At 35.9% G+C, this 16,305-nt stretch overlaps 1 protein-coding gene across 1 annotated transcript in view; it reads right to left on the reverse strand.

Moving 5' to 3' along the window:
- The window catches only part of LOC106875136 (peptidoglycan recognition protein 1), a 72,811-nt gene extending 66,092 nt beyond the window's left edge, over nucleotides 1–6,719 (reverse strand). The window contains exon 1 of the mRNA XM_014923127.3: nucleotides 6,580–6,719. Coding sequence (XP_014778613.1) covers nucleotides 6,580–6,622 — 43 coding nt within the window. The 5' untranslated portion in view covers nucleotides 6,623–6,719. The remainder of the gene's footprint in view (nucleotides 1–6,579) is intronic.
- Between the last annotated feature and the right edge of the window lie 9,586 nt (nucleotides 6,720–16,305).

Here is a 16,305-nt window from a genome sequence, read left to right on the forward strand (position 1 = left end):
CCCAGAAAGCATCACCTGGTTTTTCAAAGTTCTTTAGTTCTTTACCTGTCAAGACTAGCTCTGCTTATGCCAAAATATGACCAGTTTCCAAAAAGGCTTTAATAAGTTTTCCGACGAAGAAACCACGACACTATCACATGTGGCAATGACCACCACAAGCCAAATTCTCTTCACATTTTAGGTAGTAATATAATAAATAGTAATAAATAGTATAAATACTGGAGCCTTAAGTTCACCTTTTCAGTTAGATCTAGTTACTTAAGAATGAATATGGCTACTACTTTCTTAGGAATAGCTAAAGCATAAGAAGTGGATGATTTGATATAGAGAATTAACTTTAAAGCGATGATTTGTAAAATATAAAGGATAAAGTGTTTAAATTCATTTATGTATACTGAACCACAAATGAAATGCGAGACGTGTATGACAGTGAAATATACTTTAATTTCATTATGTCAGAGATAAATTTTGATAAATCTGATAAAGTCAATTTCTTGGATGCACTTTGACCACAATCTATGGGCAGTTGTCATATGTTCTGGTAGTGGGCGGATTCAGCACATCGATATTGTAGGGCGTGACATGTTCAATACCAGCCATACAACGTCGTTACATGGAGTGCATGAGGCAATTCACAAAAGCCATTGGCACCTGTACCCACACCCTATGGAAAGCTGCCTCCAGTTCCACACGAGTTGTCGGCCTTGGAGTTGTCGGCCACTGGAGTTGTTCAGCTGTTTCTGGATTTCATCCTACATGTGTTCAATTGGGTTCAAATCCGGGCTGAGAGCTGGTCACGTCATGGTTCTGATGTTGTGCTGATGCAGGAAGTTCATGGTGACCCTGGCCGTATGGGAGGGAGTATTGTCCTGCTGGAACACGTGGCTATAGTGACGCGTGAAGAAGGGCACAATGTGAGGACTTAGGATCTGGTTAACGTAGCGCTGTGCTATGATGCCATTCCCTTTGCCTGCACCAACATTCTGGAACACACGGGGCCCGATTCTCTGATTCTGGCTTATAGCATCCCAAGCCATGATGCTTTGGCCACCCCACGCATCTCTCTCCATGACATATGCGTCTTTGTAGCATTTACTCCCCCTACGCTACATCCTCACTCTGCCATCCGAGGTGGAAACGCAGTACTTGCTCTCGTCAGAGAAGACTATCGACCTCCATTGTTGATGCTGCCAATGTCAGTGCTGCCAATGTCGGTGCTGCCAATGTCGGTACTGCCAATGTCGGTGGTGGGCGGTGAGAACAGGCCTTCGAGCAGGACGACGGCAACACAGGCTGTTGGCAGTCAATAGAAGTTGTACCGTGTTGTCGCTGTCCAGTGCCAATGGTCTCACGAGCTGTCATGCTGGCAGGTCTGAAGCAATCATGGAGGTATTGCAGGAAGATGAAGCAGTCCTGCCTGGGTGTGGTCATCTGGGGGTGCCCTCTACGAGCACGGTCTGCAGTGCTGTTGGTGTTGTTGTATCACTGTTGACGGCGATAAATGGTGCTGATATGGACATTGTAAGCTTTCGCAACAACCATGGTACGCTGCCATGCTTGCAATTGGCTGATAGCTTATTCCCTCTGCGCTGCTGACAATCGGGTCATACCTGATGCATCCAAATTACGAATGCTAGAAACGCGGTTCAAGTTGATTTTTATAGGCTCTACGAGATGCACGTGCATTTCGGTTTTCATGACAATTGATTGCGACTGCCACCCACGGCATTCAACGCAGCTGCGTTTTTGTGTCTCGTTTCAGGGAAAGTTGAAAGGTTACCTGCAATTTGGGTCTCAGTCATAAACCAACATGTCTTGGAATATTTGCACTTACATTCTCGAAATAAATTTTCAGAGTTTCCCATCTAAAAATGACATTTGAAAAATCGCATTACTTTTACGGTTCAGTGTATATGTGAGTGTGTGTATGTGTGTGTGTGTGTGTGTGCGCGCGCGCGTGTGTGTGTGTATTATTTCTTTACTACCCACAAGGGGCTACACACAGAGGGGACAAACAAGGACAGACAAACGGATTAAGTCGATTATATCGACCCCAGTGCGTAACTGGTACTTATTTAATCGACCCCGAAAGGATGAAAGGCAAAGTCGACCTCGGCAGGACTTGAACTCAGAACGTAGCGACAGACGAAATACCGCTAAGCATTTCGCCCGGCGTGCTAACGTTTCTGCCAGCTCGCCGCCTTGTGTGTGTATACATATGCATATACGTCTATATGCATATATATATATATATATATATATATATATATATATATATATATATATATATATATATATATATATATATATATATATATATATATATATATATATATATATCCCCAATGTGCATTTATCAGCATTAACCCAATTTACCCACCATCTTCACCATTGCGAGTGTCACCATCACCACTACCAACAATCACATCAGCTCTACCATCATCATCTTCATCATCATCATCATCATTACCATCATCATCCCTATCATCATCACTTTGCTCTCTTGGCTGGGAAACCGTTGTCAACCAGTTTCTATTTTCTCCTTTCTTCATCAACCCCTACATTAGCTTCATTGCTACCACCAAACCATGCATTACAATTTTATGCCAAACAATAAGGCTATTGAATTGGGTGATGAGTAAATTAATAGTTGCATGGAAATTAATTTGTGTAGTCAGTCTTGAATCCAAAAGAGGAAAATTGTGAATTTCTTCAAGTTTCTTAACTGTTTTGAGCAACTTCATCACAAACTCATATTCAAAAAAGGCTCCCCAATTATTATTCTTTGGAATTTGGATGCTCCACATTTATGTAATGGAACAAAACTGGTAGTCAAAAAAATTAATGTTACACCTCTTTGAAGCGACAATTCCAGTAAGCTTTACAGCTAGTGAGAATGTGTTTATCCCAATATTTCCAATCGCTTCCACTTACATCCCGTTTAAAATAAAAATACTGCAGTTTCCAGGCAGTATTTCTTTAAGCATGTTCATGAAAAAATTCCAATATTAAAAGTGTTTGGACTACAACTGGAAGATCTCTGTTTGTCCCATAGTGAATTATTTACCACTGCATCATATGTCGGAGCACAGAGACACCTTTTTGAGTATACTCCACAAGAACGGTATTTATAAAGTGTGTAGAATATTGTAAGCAGAAGTAGTGGGCTATCTATGAGACTTGACTTTTTCCATCAAAGCATATTTCAACATAACATACAGCACCCTATAATTTGTAGCTTTCTCTACTTGAAGTTCTACCGTTGAACATGATTTATTTCATATCTCTCAAACTTTCTAAATTCCCATGTAAACAACATACAATTCAAAGCCTCTAAAAATGGATGGAGAACATTCAAAGGGTTGGTTTGGTATAATGGTTGAACATCTGTCATGTTTACAGACGATGTGTTTTGACTTTTTCATCCAAGGAGTTTTTTTAGCCCATGCTATTATTTATAGCTTTATCTACTTTGAGTTCTACTGTTAAAAACGATTTATTTCATATCTCTCGAAGTTTCTCAATTATTGTGACATAAATGATGTGTGTGTGTTTTAGTCCTCATCCCACAAATATTAAGGTTTTGCAAATTTTGATTGTCCCAGATATTGTGATATTGTAGTGTATAAATTAAAGAGCTAGATTCTTTCTCCAAGAACCCAAGTCCAGCAATACTTTGCTCCAAGTGAGCTGATATGTATCCTGTTGCTCTAATTTTAATAGGAATGAAACTGAGAGTGTATTTCAGCAACTAGGTTTGCAAAACCCTTATCAATGGTACACATATTTTCTATCTCTTGTATTTTTCTTACCAAACTTGTGTCCAGAGGGCAGTTGATTTTCACAACAGGGCATATTTTTTCTTGTGATCCCACACAATATCTGGTTGGTTATGTTTTAACTTGGTGGCTGTTTTAATTTCTAAGTCCCACCAATATTCTTTTGACCTATTGTTCTCAATATAATCAACTTGCTGGTATTTTGTTTTTTTCTTATTCTGTTCCAGATTGTTCTGGCCACTTCATCTTACCTCATGGGAAGATTGCATACAAAAGACTTTGTCTTGCAGTTGGTCATAATGTGATTAAATTTTTCAGTTTAGTTTTGCACAATATTTATTGTCCGTCAATATTTTCTGCTATTTATTCTGTAGGTACTTAGTAGGGATCTTTTGCTCTTGAATTGCATGATGGGACCCTTCAAAGTGGGATGTCACAAACTTGTTGGTGCTCCATGCTAAGCTTCTTTACATTATTCCCATTATTGGTTGCGTCCTTCGAGCCAAGTACCTATGCACTACATTTTCAGTGAACTGGTCCATTTTCTGTTGTTATTGTTGTTATAAAAGAATTTACCAATGCTCCCCCAGGAGTGATCACATAAGCTTATTTCATGCCTCTCCCCCAGTTCGTTAGCTATCCTAATTATGTTGTTTTCTCTTGCTCTTGAGTTATATGGAGATAACCTTCAAAATGGCATGTCATAAACTTGTTGGTACACCTTGCTAAGCTTTACATGTGATTTGTGTGTGTGTGTGTGTGTGTGTGTGTGTGTGTGTGTGTGTGTGTGTGTGTGTGTGTGTGTGTGTGTGTGTGTGTGTGTGTGTGTGTGTGTGTGTGTGTGTGTGTGTGTGTGTGTGCATACACTTTCATCAATGTGTCGAGTACTAGAAAGTCTGTACCAACACTTATTGAATAATATAATGCGAAAGAGGTTCTTTGGTTCATTACTGGAGGATGGAAAAAGGGACAGTATTTCTACTAAAGACCTGTTGTGACCTGATCTCATGTTTGCTAACACATTTGGACAAAATGTTGACAATGGGTCATGCAAAAATTGTTACAAGATCCGTTGCCAAGACAGCCTGAATATTAGTGGAAAAATACATTTTGTATATTAACTTACAAATTTGGAAATAATAGAAAATATTTGAAAATAATGTTCTGAAGGTTGATAAAACTATAAGAAGTGATGAATATGAAACAGATGTTGAGTTATTGAATGAAGTAATCAAAAGGGATAGTGCAACATATCCACTTTTCTAATTCTCTAGTTTCTTTGGAATAAGAACTAAAGAATTTGCATGTGCTCCATGAAAAATTTCACATAAAGCAACTTCGCTTGGATAAAATGTTTAAAAAGATAGCTAAAAATATTGTGTACTCCAATTCAACTTCAGCTATCCTGGATATCCCACCTACATCATCAGAAACCCACGATGAAATGATCAACAACAAAACAAACAATAATCCTGACAGTGTTCAACTTCCAAATCTTCCTGATTAGTTTTACTGTTGCAGTAGAATTCTATAATTTGCCAATTTGAGGGCAGTAGTGCTGCAGCATTCTTTGTCAGTATAGTAATTAATAAATATATTTTACATTTAATTTTTGAGCAACAAACTTGTTTAATGAACCCTATTTCGCTGATACAAGTACCTGTACAGTTAGTACAGTATTAATAAACAGCACAGTACAGTATTAATAAACTTGTATCATTTATACTAATATACAGGTACCTATATTTCATTTATTTAAATATCTGTAGCATTTATTATACTTTCTATAAACTACGTGTAGCGATTTCTGATTACCATCCACCTCAATCAGCACCACCAGCTCTTTAGTTTTCCTTCCACTAACTTTAAAATGATCTCATCCTACCCCCTAGGAAGTCTAATAACTATTTGTTTATTGATTTATGACAAAAATAAATTACATAAATTTCCTTAGCATACAAAACTACGCCATTACACTAAATATGAAATTGATTGAAACAGAAATTGAAGAAAATGAAAAGTGGTAACCAAACAGAAAATATTTTTTCATATACAAATGCACATTGCATTTAAAATGTATAAATATATTTCGTTTTATATATAAATATAGTTCTTTCACGTGTATTAATGTATATTTTCTACAATAAGAATATTTCTTTGCATTAAAGTGCATTGAAATACACAAATATATTTATAATTACATTTTATGTTTATTTTATTTAATTCAAAGTGAAATAATAGTTTTAAATTATAAGGAAATAAAGCAAACCAATGCCTCCAAATGCAAAACGCATATATATATTTACACACTTCAAATACAAACAAAACATATTTACGGAAAAAAGTACCACTGTTGTGAATCCACTGATTGAAATCAGTTTCTGTTTTTAAAAAAATCAATGTAAATACCAATACTATTTTACAAAATAACAGACTCTGAATCTCTGACAGTTAAAGTTTGTTTAAAAAGCATCATAAAGTTGTTAAAAAGTGTTTGAAATGTCATCCTGTTTTCCCACATTTTGAGATAAGCTTACAATTTCTTGATGCTGCACATGTTTAAATGTTATAAATGTATCATGAGTTGTAAGCATTAGAATTTATCCTTTTAGTGAAATCAGGGCGGGGTTAATGTGAACAATGCAGAAGTAATTTGAAATCAGGTTCAGTTTATCCTGGTGATAAGTTGAAATTAATTTCAGATTACCAGGAAATACCTTGAAATGGGGAGTGATAACTTTACACTGGATGATACCAAATGTTGCTACAAGAAATAATTAAAGAGAATATGAGTATTTACCTGACACCGTCATGACAGTTACTAACAGAATTAGAGCAGACATTGCTTCACATCAAAGTAGTTCAATTAACTGAAAAGATTTTCATATGACAAGTTCTATTTATAGTTTCTATCCAGATAAGAGAAAGCATGCATTTGTAGTTTCACGGTCTCTGTAAATAACTTTGAAACAATACTTGCTGACTCACAAAAAGGAAGGGGATTCAGTTGTCGATAGTTTAAAATAAAACATAGATTATATATTATGAAGTATATTTTGATGCAATTTATTTTGAATAAACAAAGCTAAAAATAGAAAATATTTTATATCCTTTCCTTGCAAAAGAAAAGGACATGGTTGTTTTATATCCTCGTATTAGATATATAATATAACGAAGCAGGAGCAAGAAAGTATATATATGACGCACTACTATTGCATGAGATTCAACGCTTTGTATCAAAAGCTACAATTAACTGTTACAAACATGAACTGCCAATTGCTCACAGTTCTTTAATTTATAACGATGAGTCAATCCACCTTTAGTCACTTGGGGATGGTTGGAATCTTTTCACAACATCTCCCCTTTTTAGAATCTTCCCTATCTTCACCCAATTGAACTTCACTCCGAGTTTTAATATCTCTTACGTTTAGGGTTCAATTCCAGTGTTTCTGTTCTTTACTGTTTGTTTTCTGGTGCTAGAACGTGTAGTTTCAAATTGTTTGGGTGTTGGTACCTCAAATGTGTCATGCAATACTTCCAAAGGGATTTCCTTTCTCATAACTGTTTTTTCCATGAATATTTTTTAAGCTGATTAATATATTTTTTGTATTCAAATTTTTTTTCCTTTTACCAGGACTATCATTCTTCCAGTTTGTTTATTACACCGTCCTCCCAGCTTTCTTTACCATACCTATAGGTTTAAAAAAATCTTTGTCACCTAACTTGAAGAATTTTGAAGTATTTTTGTTGTTTGCCTTTTTTTTAATTTTCACTAAGTATAAGCTTATCAAAAATAGATCTGGCCTTTCTAGCAAACATCAATTCTGCGGGTGACATTTCTGATGGTGTATTCGGATCAGGTATTACTCGTTGCACTCTTAAAAATTGAAGTGCAAAATCGTCTATCATTTAATTGTTCGCCTTTTTCAATTCCCTCTTGAAAGTGTCAACAAAATGTTCCGCTTGTCTATTTAACCTAGGATGATAGGGTGGAGTGTGGACATGTTCGATAATAAACGTTTTGCAAAATTTTCGGAACTTGTCTGACATAAATTAAGTTCTATTATCTGACACAATGGTATTCGGAATACCATACCTGGTGAACAATTACTGTAACCGCAGATGTCAGTTTTTTACATTTATGCACTTCCGGCCACTTTGAAAAACTGTTCACCACAAGTGAACCTGCATAATCAATATGCCGTCTGGCTCATGGAACATGTTTTTGGTCACGGTTGCCATTTAGTGGTAGGTGAGTTTTCAACTAAGGCACACCCACTGTATGCTTTCACTAATTCTTCTATGTCACCGTCCACTGTTGGCCAATATACGCAACTTCTCATTAATGATTTCATTCTCGAAATCCTTGGGTGATCTTATGCATTTTTGGAATATAATTTTGGTAATAATTTGCCAATCCTAAAAATGCTTGTAATATTAGTCGGAGTGAAAATATTTTTAATTGAATCTGCCCCTGACGAGTTTGGTCAATGTCCATTCATTTCTATCAATGATTTGTTCTAGATATCTTATTTCCTGTAAGAAAAATTCACACTTTTCTTCAGTCAAAGTAAAGCCGTAATCCCTAATTTTTTCGAATACATATTTTAAGTGGTCGTGTCGATCACTGGATTTACTTTTAATGAATATATCATCCAGATATGGAATTGCGAATTCACAGTCTGCTAGCATTGCATCCATGAAAAATCGCTGGTGTGACTTTTAATCCAAATAGTAACCTGTTGTATTTATACAGTCCTTTATGTGTGTTAATTTTTAAGTATTTAGAGCATTCATCGTCTTCTCTCATTTGTAGGTATGTGTCAGAGAGATCCAATTTAGAAAATATCTTGCCACTGTTTAATTTCGCAAAAATATCCTCCGGAGTAGGTAGCGGACAGTGGCACATTTTAAGACATTTGTTTAAACCAGTGGAAAAATCAGCGCACACTCCGATTTTATCATTCTTAATGTACACAGTTGATGCTGCCCATTTACTGTATTCCACTTTTTGGATAACTCCAATTTTTTCTTGTCTCTCTAACTCTAATTTTATCTGTTCTAATACTACGAACGGTACTCTTTACTCTTTTTTACTATTTTTACTTGTTTCAGTCATTTGACTGCGGCCATGCTGGAGCACCGCCTTTAGTCGAGCAAATCGACCCCAGGACTTATTCTTTGGAAGCCTAGTACTTATTCTATCGGTCTCTTTTGCCGAACCGCTAAGTTACGGGGACGTAAACACACCAAGTGAAGTTGGGGGGACAAACACAGACACACAAACATATTCACACACATACATACATACATACATACATACATATATATATACATATATATATATATATATATATATATATATATATATATATATATATATATATATATATATATATATATATATATATATATACATATATATGACAGGCTTCTTTCAGTTTCTGTCTACCAAATCCACTCACAAGGCTTTGGGACTGAACCCAGAACCATGTGGTTGGTAAGCAAGCTACTTACCACACAGCCACTCCTGTTCGTTTTTGTTTAAATGTCAGTATGGCATTTTCTTGTATTTCAAATCGTGTTTTGTTTTGGTAGACAGACTTAATTTATCGAACAGAACTTCAGGAAAAATATAAATTTTTTTTCAAATCGTCTGACGACTTATTTGTATGGGAGGAAAAACCATTTACAGAAAAAATTAATGGAGAGGTCCCATAAATTAAACAATTCCATCCAGTCAGTACAAATTTGTTTTGTTATTTAACACAAAAACTTTAGCCTTTAAGGTTTTTTCACGAAATGTAATGTTACTCGTCAATTTGCCCTTAAAATATAATTTTTTTCCTGAAACACCGTTTAATTTAGGTCTCCAGGTCTTTTTCCGTGTATCTATGTTAATTACTGAGATGTTGCTGCCTGTACCTAATTGCAACTTTACGTTTGCGTTATTAATTTTTACATACACAGATTGTCTTTGAGGCTCGTTCATATTCTTTTTGATAATCTGTTTACGCGATTTTTTCTGTTGAACCGTTTTTTAGGTTCTGTCCTACAATGCAACTTTTTATGGCCTATTTTACTATACTTGCAGCATTTTATATTTTTTAAATGGACAGTTAATTTTACAATGTAGACCATAACGTGGATTTGGTCTTTTCTCTATTGACACGCTTGAATCTGAGAACAATCTTTCTCTTCAATTTTATTCGCATCATGTTGTACATTAATAATCCTCTGAAATTCTTCTACTACTGCCTGCAGAGTTCAAGTTTGGTCCTGTTCTAATTTTGTTAATATCCAGAAATGTATATCTGCAAAATGTATATGAGCAAAAATCAAAATCTCGAACATGCCCAGGGTTCACTTTTTGAATTTCTCACTCTCTGTTAACCGTTCCGGCATAGGTGACGAAATCTTCATAATCTCTTTTGACCAAATTTAAACATTGCCAGCAAGTATTGAACAAAGGAACTTATTTCACTGAAAAGTTTCGATAAAATGTTAATTGTTTCATCGAAACAAATCTCACCTGGCTTCTTCGGAAGAATATAATTACAGTACTTTTTGTGTTTAGCAGGGGGTAACTTTCTTAAAAGTAGTTGTACTTTTTTGTCATCAGACCAATTTTTACACTCTTCTTTGAAGATTTCATCGTATCGACGAAAATATGCAGAGAAGGTAATACCTTCTGAGTTTAATTTGAATTCTTCAATTGAGTTTGCTACACTGTCTGGCAAGTACGAACCCGAAGTATTTTCAGACTTCTTCAACATTAATTCCAGTAACTGTTGGTTTTGTTGTTGTTGCTGATGTAGTTGCTGCTGCAATTGCTGCTGTAAGTGCTGTTGTTGTTACTATTGCTGCTGTTACAACTGCACCATGGAGGCCAATAAGTCTTCCATGTTAAAACAACTTTTTCTTTGGTTTCGTACAAAAGAAATTTAAACGTCCAACGCAAGCTTCGAACAACTCATCACCACTTTTATATCCTTGTATTAGATATATAATATAATGAAGCAAGGGATGAATGAGTCAGTCCACCTTTAGTTACTTGGGGTGGTTGGAATCCTTTCACAACAAGTTGTGTGATAAGAAGTTTGCTTCCCAGCCACATGGTTCCAGGTTCAGTCCCAATGCATGGCACCTTGGCAAGTGTCTTCTATTATAACCCACAAGCCAACTGAGCCTTGTGAGGTGATTTAGCAGATGGTGTGGCAGTAATTCGAAACCGAATCACTAGTTATGTGGTCAGACACCACGACTGAACCACAATAGTTTCACATGATCGGTCTATTAAAAGCAACCAATCAGTATGAAGCCGTAGCATGATTCAATCGTTTAGAATCTTCTCGTACCGAATAAAAGACCACTTTTGGTGCCTAAATTCTTTGCAGAATGTTGAGGCAGCTGAGAGACATGTGCCTCTATTTCTTGCTAGATAGACGACCCAGGCAGAGAACCCAGAGAGATGGTCTAGGACAGCTGACCAAGAATATCTGTTGCCACAAAAACAATGCAATTGATTTCAGATATATTAGGTAAACTGCATGTTGCCATACCAATAGCTTTCTGTAATCTCAGAGCAGTATTTTTGAGCAGTATTCAGCGAGCTTTGTCCAAACTTTTTTAATCAGTTTCATACTGACATTTCAGATTTAATGCCAATTTCAGTGGTATAAGCTATGAACAGCTTTGGGCTGGTGAACAAAAGTGATTACAGTTTCATACAATATTGGCTAGACAAAAGAGGGGATGATTTTGCCACTCATCTTTCCAAGAATTATATAAGTATCAGACATGTACATACCCTACAACTATTGTAGTTATTATAGTGGTGACGTATCAGAATAGAAGATGCACGAGTTCCTAGCAGCCTTACTTAGGCTCACAAAGTTTAATTTTAAAGTAACATTGTACATGTGGAATTCTTCCCAAGACTTTGAGAGAAAAAAGAACAACATTTTAAAACTTTCAATTGACCTTGAACTTGCTACAAAATCTGGCATGCTCATAATCAGAGTCAGCGCGTACAATCAACAGAAAGATAAAACACTTAATTTGGACTTTCGAACACTCGATAAGTTGCACCCACTCTTTAAGGATTATCAGTATAACATTTCAGTCCGTACATAAAAATAGTTATTGCTTAACAAAATTTATACACATAATTATCTATAGATAAGTCAACTCAGATTCACATGGAGAAGGCCACAAACTAATTATGCACGCACGCGTACGCACACACACACCTTTTTCTGTGTGTTTATATGTGTGGCTTTATATGCGAATGGGTATGAATGTCTCTCTGTCTCTGTGTTTGCTATTTCCAGTAAATATTGGTGCATTGTTGTACCACTATTCTATATATATATATATATATATATATATATATATATATATATATATATATATATATATGTATATATAAAATTAGAAAATGGAGAAAAACATAGATGAAACAATACATCGATAGGATCACATTTAAAACTTGTTTATTAGTACAAAGCAAGACATAACAAAGCTAACAGCTGCATTCCCAGAATGCAGTCTATACATAAATGCGAGAATAAAATCCTTCATCTTCATAGGGCATTCAGATTAAGGCAACCGATCTTCATCAGATTGAAAAACAAGAGCATACAATATAAGCAAAAGGGAGAAGGAAGAGGTAAGAAAACATGGTTTAGACAAACAGTCTAAAAGCCCAATATAAAACAAATGAAATCCAAACGAAAGCTAGAACAACAACGGACCATGATAAAACGATGGCAAGAAAAGTCCCTTCATGGCAAATACTGGGCTAAACTAAATGCAAAAGAAATAGACAGAGAAAAATCCCAGCAATGGTTGGGAAGCTCAGGACTCAAAGCAGAGACTGAAGGATTTTTAATTGCTGCACAAAACCAAAGCCTCCCCACCAGAAATTACCAAAAACATATAATGAAAAGAAACATAACAAGTAACTGCAGAATATGTGGCGGTGGACAAAAAACAATAAATCATATTATCTCTGGCTGCCCAGTCCTGGCTAAGAAGGAATATATTCACAGACATGACAGAGTTGGGACCTATATACACTGGAAGCTATGCTAACACTATGGAATAACAATAGAAAAAAAGATGGTATAAATACACGCCAGAAAAGGTCACAGAAAACGAGAAAGCAACCATACTCTGCCAATATACACAGATAGAGAAATTAAGGCCAATAGACCAAATATAGCTGTCAAAGATCATGAAGGAAAAAAATGCTTTCTAATTGATGTATCAATACCAGCAGATGACAACGTTTCCCTAAAAGAAATGGAGAAACTTTCAAAATACAAAGACCTGGTAATAGAGGTAACTCGAATGTGGAATCTAAAAACAGAAACAATTCCTATCATAGTAGGCGCCTTAGGTATAATAAAAAAATATTCAGACAAATACATAACAAAAACACCAGAACTTACAAATATATATAACATACAGAAAATTGCACTACTGGGCACTGCACACATCCTACGCAAAACACTTTCAATACAGTAACCATAAGAGCATCACAGCAACCCACAGCACATACCCAAGGCGCACAGAGCTGCGCTCGGTAGCGAAGTGAAAGCATGTTATAAAAATAAAACACCTGAATAATAATAATAATAATAATAATAATAATAAGAAGAAGAAGAAGAAGAAGAAGAAGAAGAAGAAGAAGAAGAAGAAGAAGAAGAAGAAGAAGAAGAAGAAGAAGAAGAAGAAGAAGAAGAAGAAGAAGAAGAAGAATCGTGAATGATGGGTTAGGACCTTGTTAGTTTGTTGGCCAGATTTTTAAATTAATTTTTTAAAACTAAACACTTTGAAACTTCGGATACTGGTAGAATGTGTCACATAGAACAGGATTTACTCTTAACGTTTTTGACAAAATTTTGTATTTTAGAAGTTATTTCGTGTTAAAGTTATCATATTTGGGTAATTTTAACCAATCAATAATGTGTATTCAGCTGAAGAAAATTACTGCTGCTATTTGTGAACAACTTCCGGGTCCACTCCCCTAACACGACCCTTTTTTAATGACCCTTCTTTAATGTGGTTGCATGACCTGCTAGAAAAGGTAGTCAAAATTTTTTATCCGAAGTTTCATACTTGCTATCTTTTATTCTTTCAACTTTTCTTTAACTTTTCTTCATCATTCAGTGAAGAATATTGTTTTAACCACAGGATAGCTCTGATTCTAATGTATCTGTGAGAAAAGGCGTTCCAGCCATGGCCATTTTGTCTTATTCTTTTCTAGAAGTAATGAATTCCTAAGCGAATATAAACTTGCATTATTTTTTTTCTTGAAGACGGAAATTTAATTTTTCCTTTTGTCAGGAAGATTTGTTGTCTCTTTCTAGCAACTCGAGCGACCAGGTAAAGGCTCTCTCGTTGTCTCGTCTCGTTCCCTTCATCATTTGTTGTCCCTAGTTGGACTCTACGTGTATATCACAGTATAGAGGTTTTTCTATTCTGTATATAAAAAAGTTTGGCTACTTTTTCTAGCAGGTTATGCAACCACATACAGGCTCCGTCGATGGTCTGTCTCAGTAATAATTTTGTTGTTATTTAGTTTCAAATCAACCCTGATACAGCAAACCTATATTGCTATAAAAACATCTCTGGTTATTAAAAAAGGGTTTTGTTAGGGGAGTGAACCCAGAAGTTGATTGGTTAAAATTACCGGAATACAACACGAAATAACTTCTAAAATACAAAATTTTGTCAAAAACGTTAAGAGTAAACCCTGTTCTATGTAACACATTCTACCAGTATCCGAAGTTTCAAAGTGTTTAGTTTAAGAAAATTAATTTAAAAATCTGGCCATCAAATTGAAAAGATCCCCATAGGAAATTCCCCCCGACGACAACTACCCCCTAAAACAATTATCCACCTTGGTTAATTACCCCCTACCCAATATATTAAGAAGTTTTAAATCCTCATTTGTTGTCCCCGGAGGTAATTGTCCTTGGGTGGTTATTGTCCATGGGGGATACATGTTCTAGACTCATATAAATATATTTATGTATGCAAGGATTTATATATACAAAAATAGATGCACATGAGCGTGTATATACATGAATGCATGTAACATACAAGATTTTGTATGCGTATGTACGTGTTGATGTATATAAATGTCTATATACATGAGTGGATACGTATGGGTTTATATACATGAGTGGATACGTATGGATACATCTTCACAGATATAAATTCTTCAATTATTCTACTATTCACCACTAACCTGTCCTTTCAAGCAACTTAGCTTATATTTCCCATTTTTCATTCCACCTCAATTTTATTACCCTTACCCCTTACCTTCTCTCTATACTTTCTCTCTTCCTTTTTTCTCTTTCTTCCTGTTTTTGATTTGACCTTACAAACACATTCCCAACTTTTAAGTCACTTCAAAAAAACCCTTGAACGTACACTTGAGTGAAATTCCTCTCCTCTCTATTATATATACACACATACGAACATAGTTGATAACAGCTAGCCTTTGGCCGCATTTTGGACCCTGTTGTGTCCACTACTCTGATTGATTGGTATTGGCGCAATTTGTCTCTTGCTCTATCGCGCGCCAATATGCAACCCAACCAATCGGAGCTTTCAAATAAAGTCACGTGTAATAGCCTATTTTTTACCTCAGCTGAGCCTACACTCCTTATAAAAACCTAACTTTTTCTCCTTTCGATATCATTCAATTCCACACCTTTTAAGATTTCACCACTGACCACACAAGACACCACCAGTTCCAGCGACAACACAACAGCAGCCACATGGAGACTCATCAACTTCGTCCAACAACATTCAGCGACCTCTATCTCTGCCGCCATCATTCGTCCTAACGTCAACATCTCTCAACGTACACAACTCAACAAGCAACTCACCCAAGTTACAACACTGCACTGTTCGTGAACTACTTCACCATGGATCAACAGCGAATATACAACCTGCGAGAACTCCTGTACCAAGTGATCCAGGCAGCAGCATCACAGCCACAACTTCACGTACGACATGTACCGCAACCGGCTCTGCATCATCGCCGCAACTTCTTGATACAGTATTTCAACTATCATCTACATTTGACTACGAACTGGTGTTTATCATTCTTGCATCTATGAACTTACTCCTCACTTCGATGGCTATAGACTCTTTCACTGTCTCTTCTTCATCGCCATCCTTGCATGTTCTTAACGTGCATACCTCAATGCCTACATACACACGCATACATCTTATTCTTATGACGGCCTGTCTATTATTCTGTATATATGACGCACACACAGTCACACATGTTAACATATCAATAAATCTTTCTCTTAAACATTTTACCTGGTTGTGTCTCTTATTTCCTTCTGGCACATATATGCATCGTTCTATTTATATTTATTGTATCGACCGTGTGATGTACTAAGGAGCCATTCTCATCACCTCGCTTTGCACAGAAGTCACAAATCGGTGACACGTTTCAGCTCCTTGAAACTACAAAACAATTATAATGGGAGTAGGA

This window comes from Octopus bimaculoides, chromosome 18 (genome assembly GCF_046866305.1).
Source record: "Octopus bimaculoides isolate indiv1 chromosome 18, ASM4686630v1, whole genome shotgun sequence".
In the NCBI taxonomy this organism is placed as follows: Eukaryota; Metazoa; Mollusca; class Cephalopoda; order Octopoda; family Octopodidae; genus Octopus; species Octopus bimaculoides.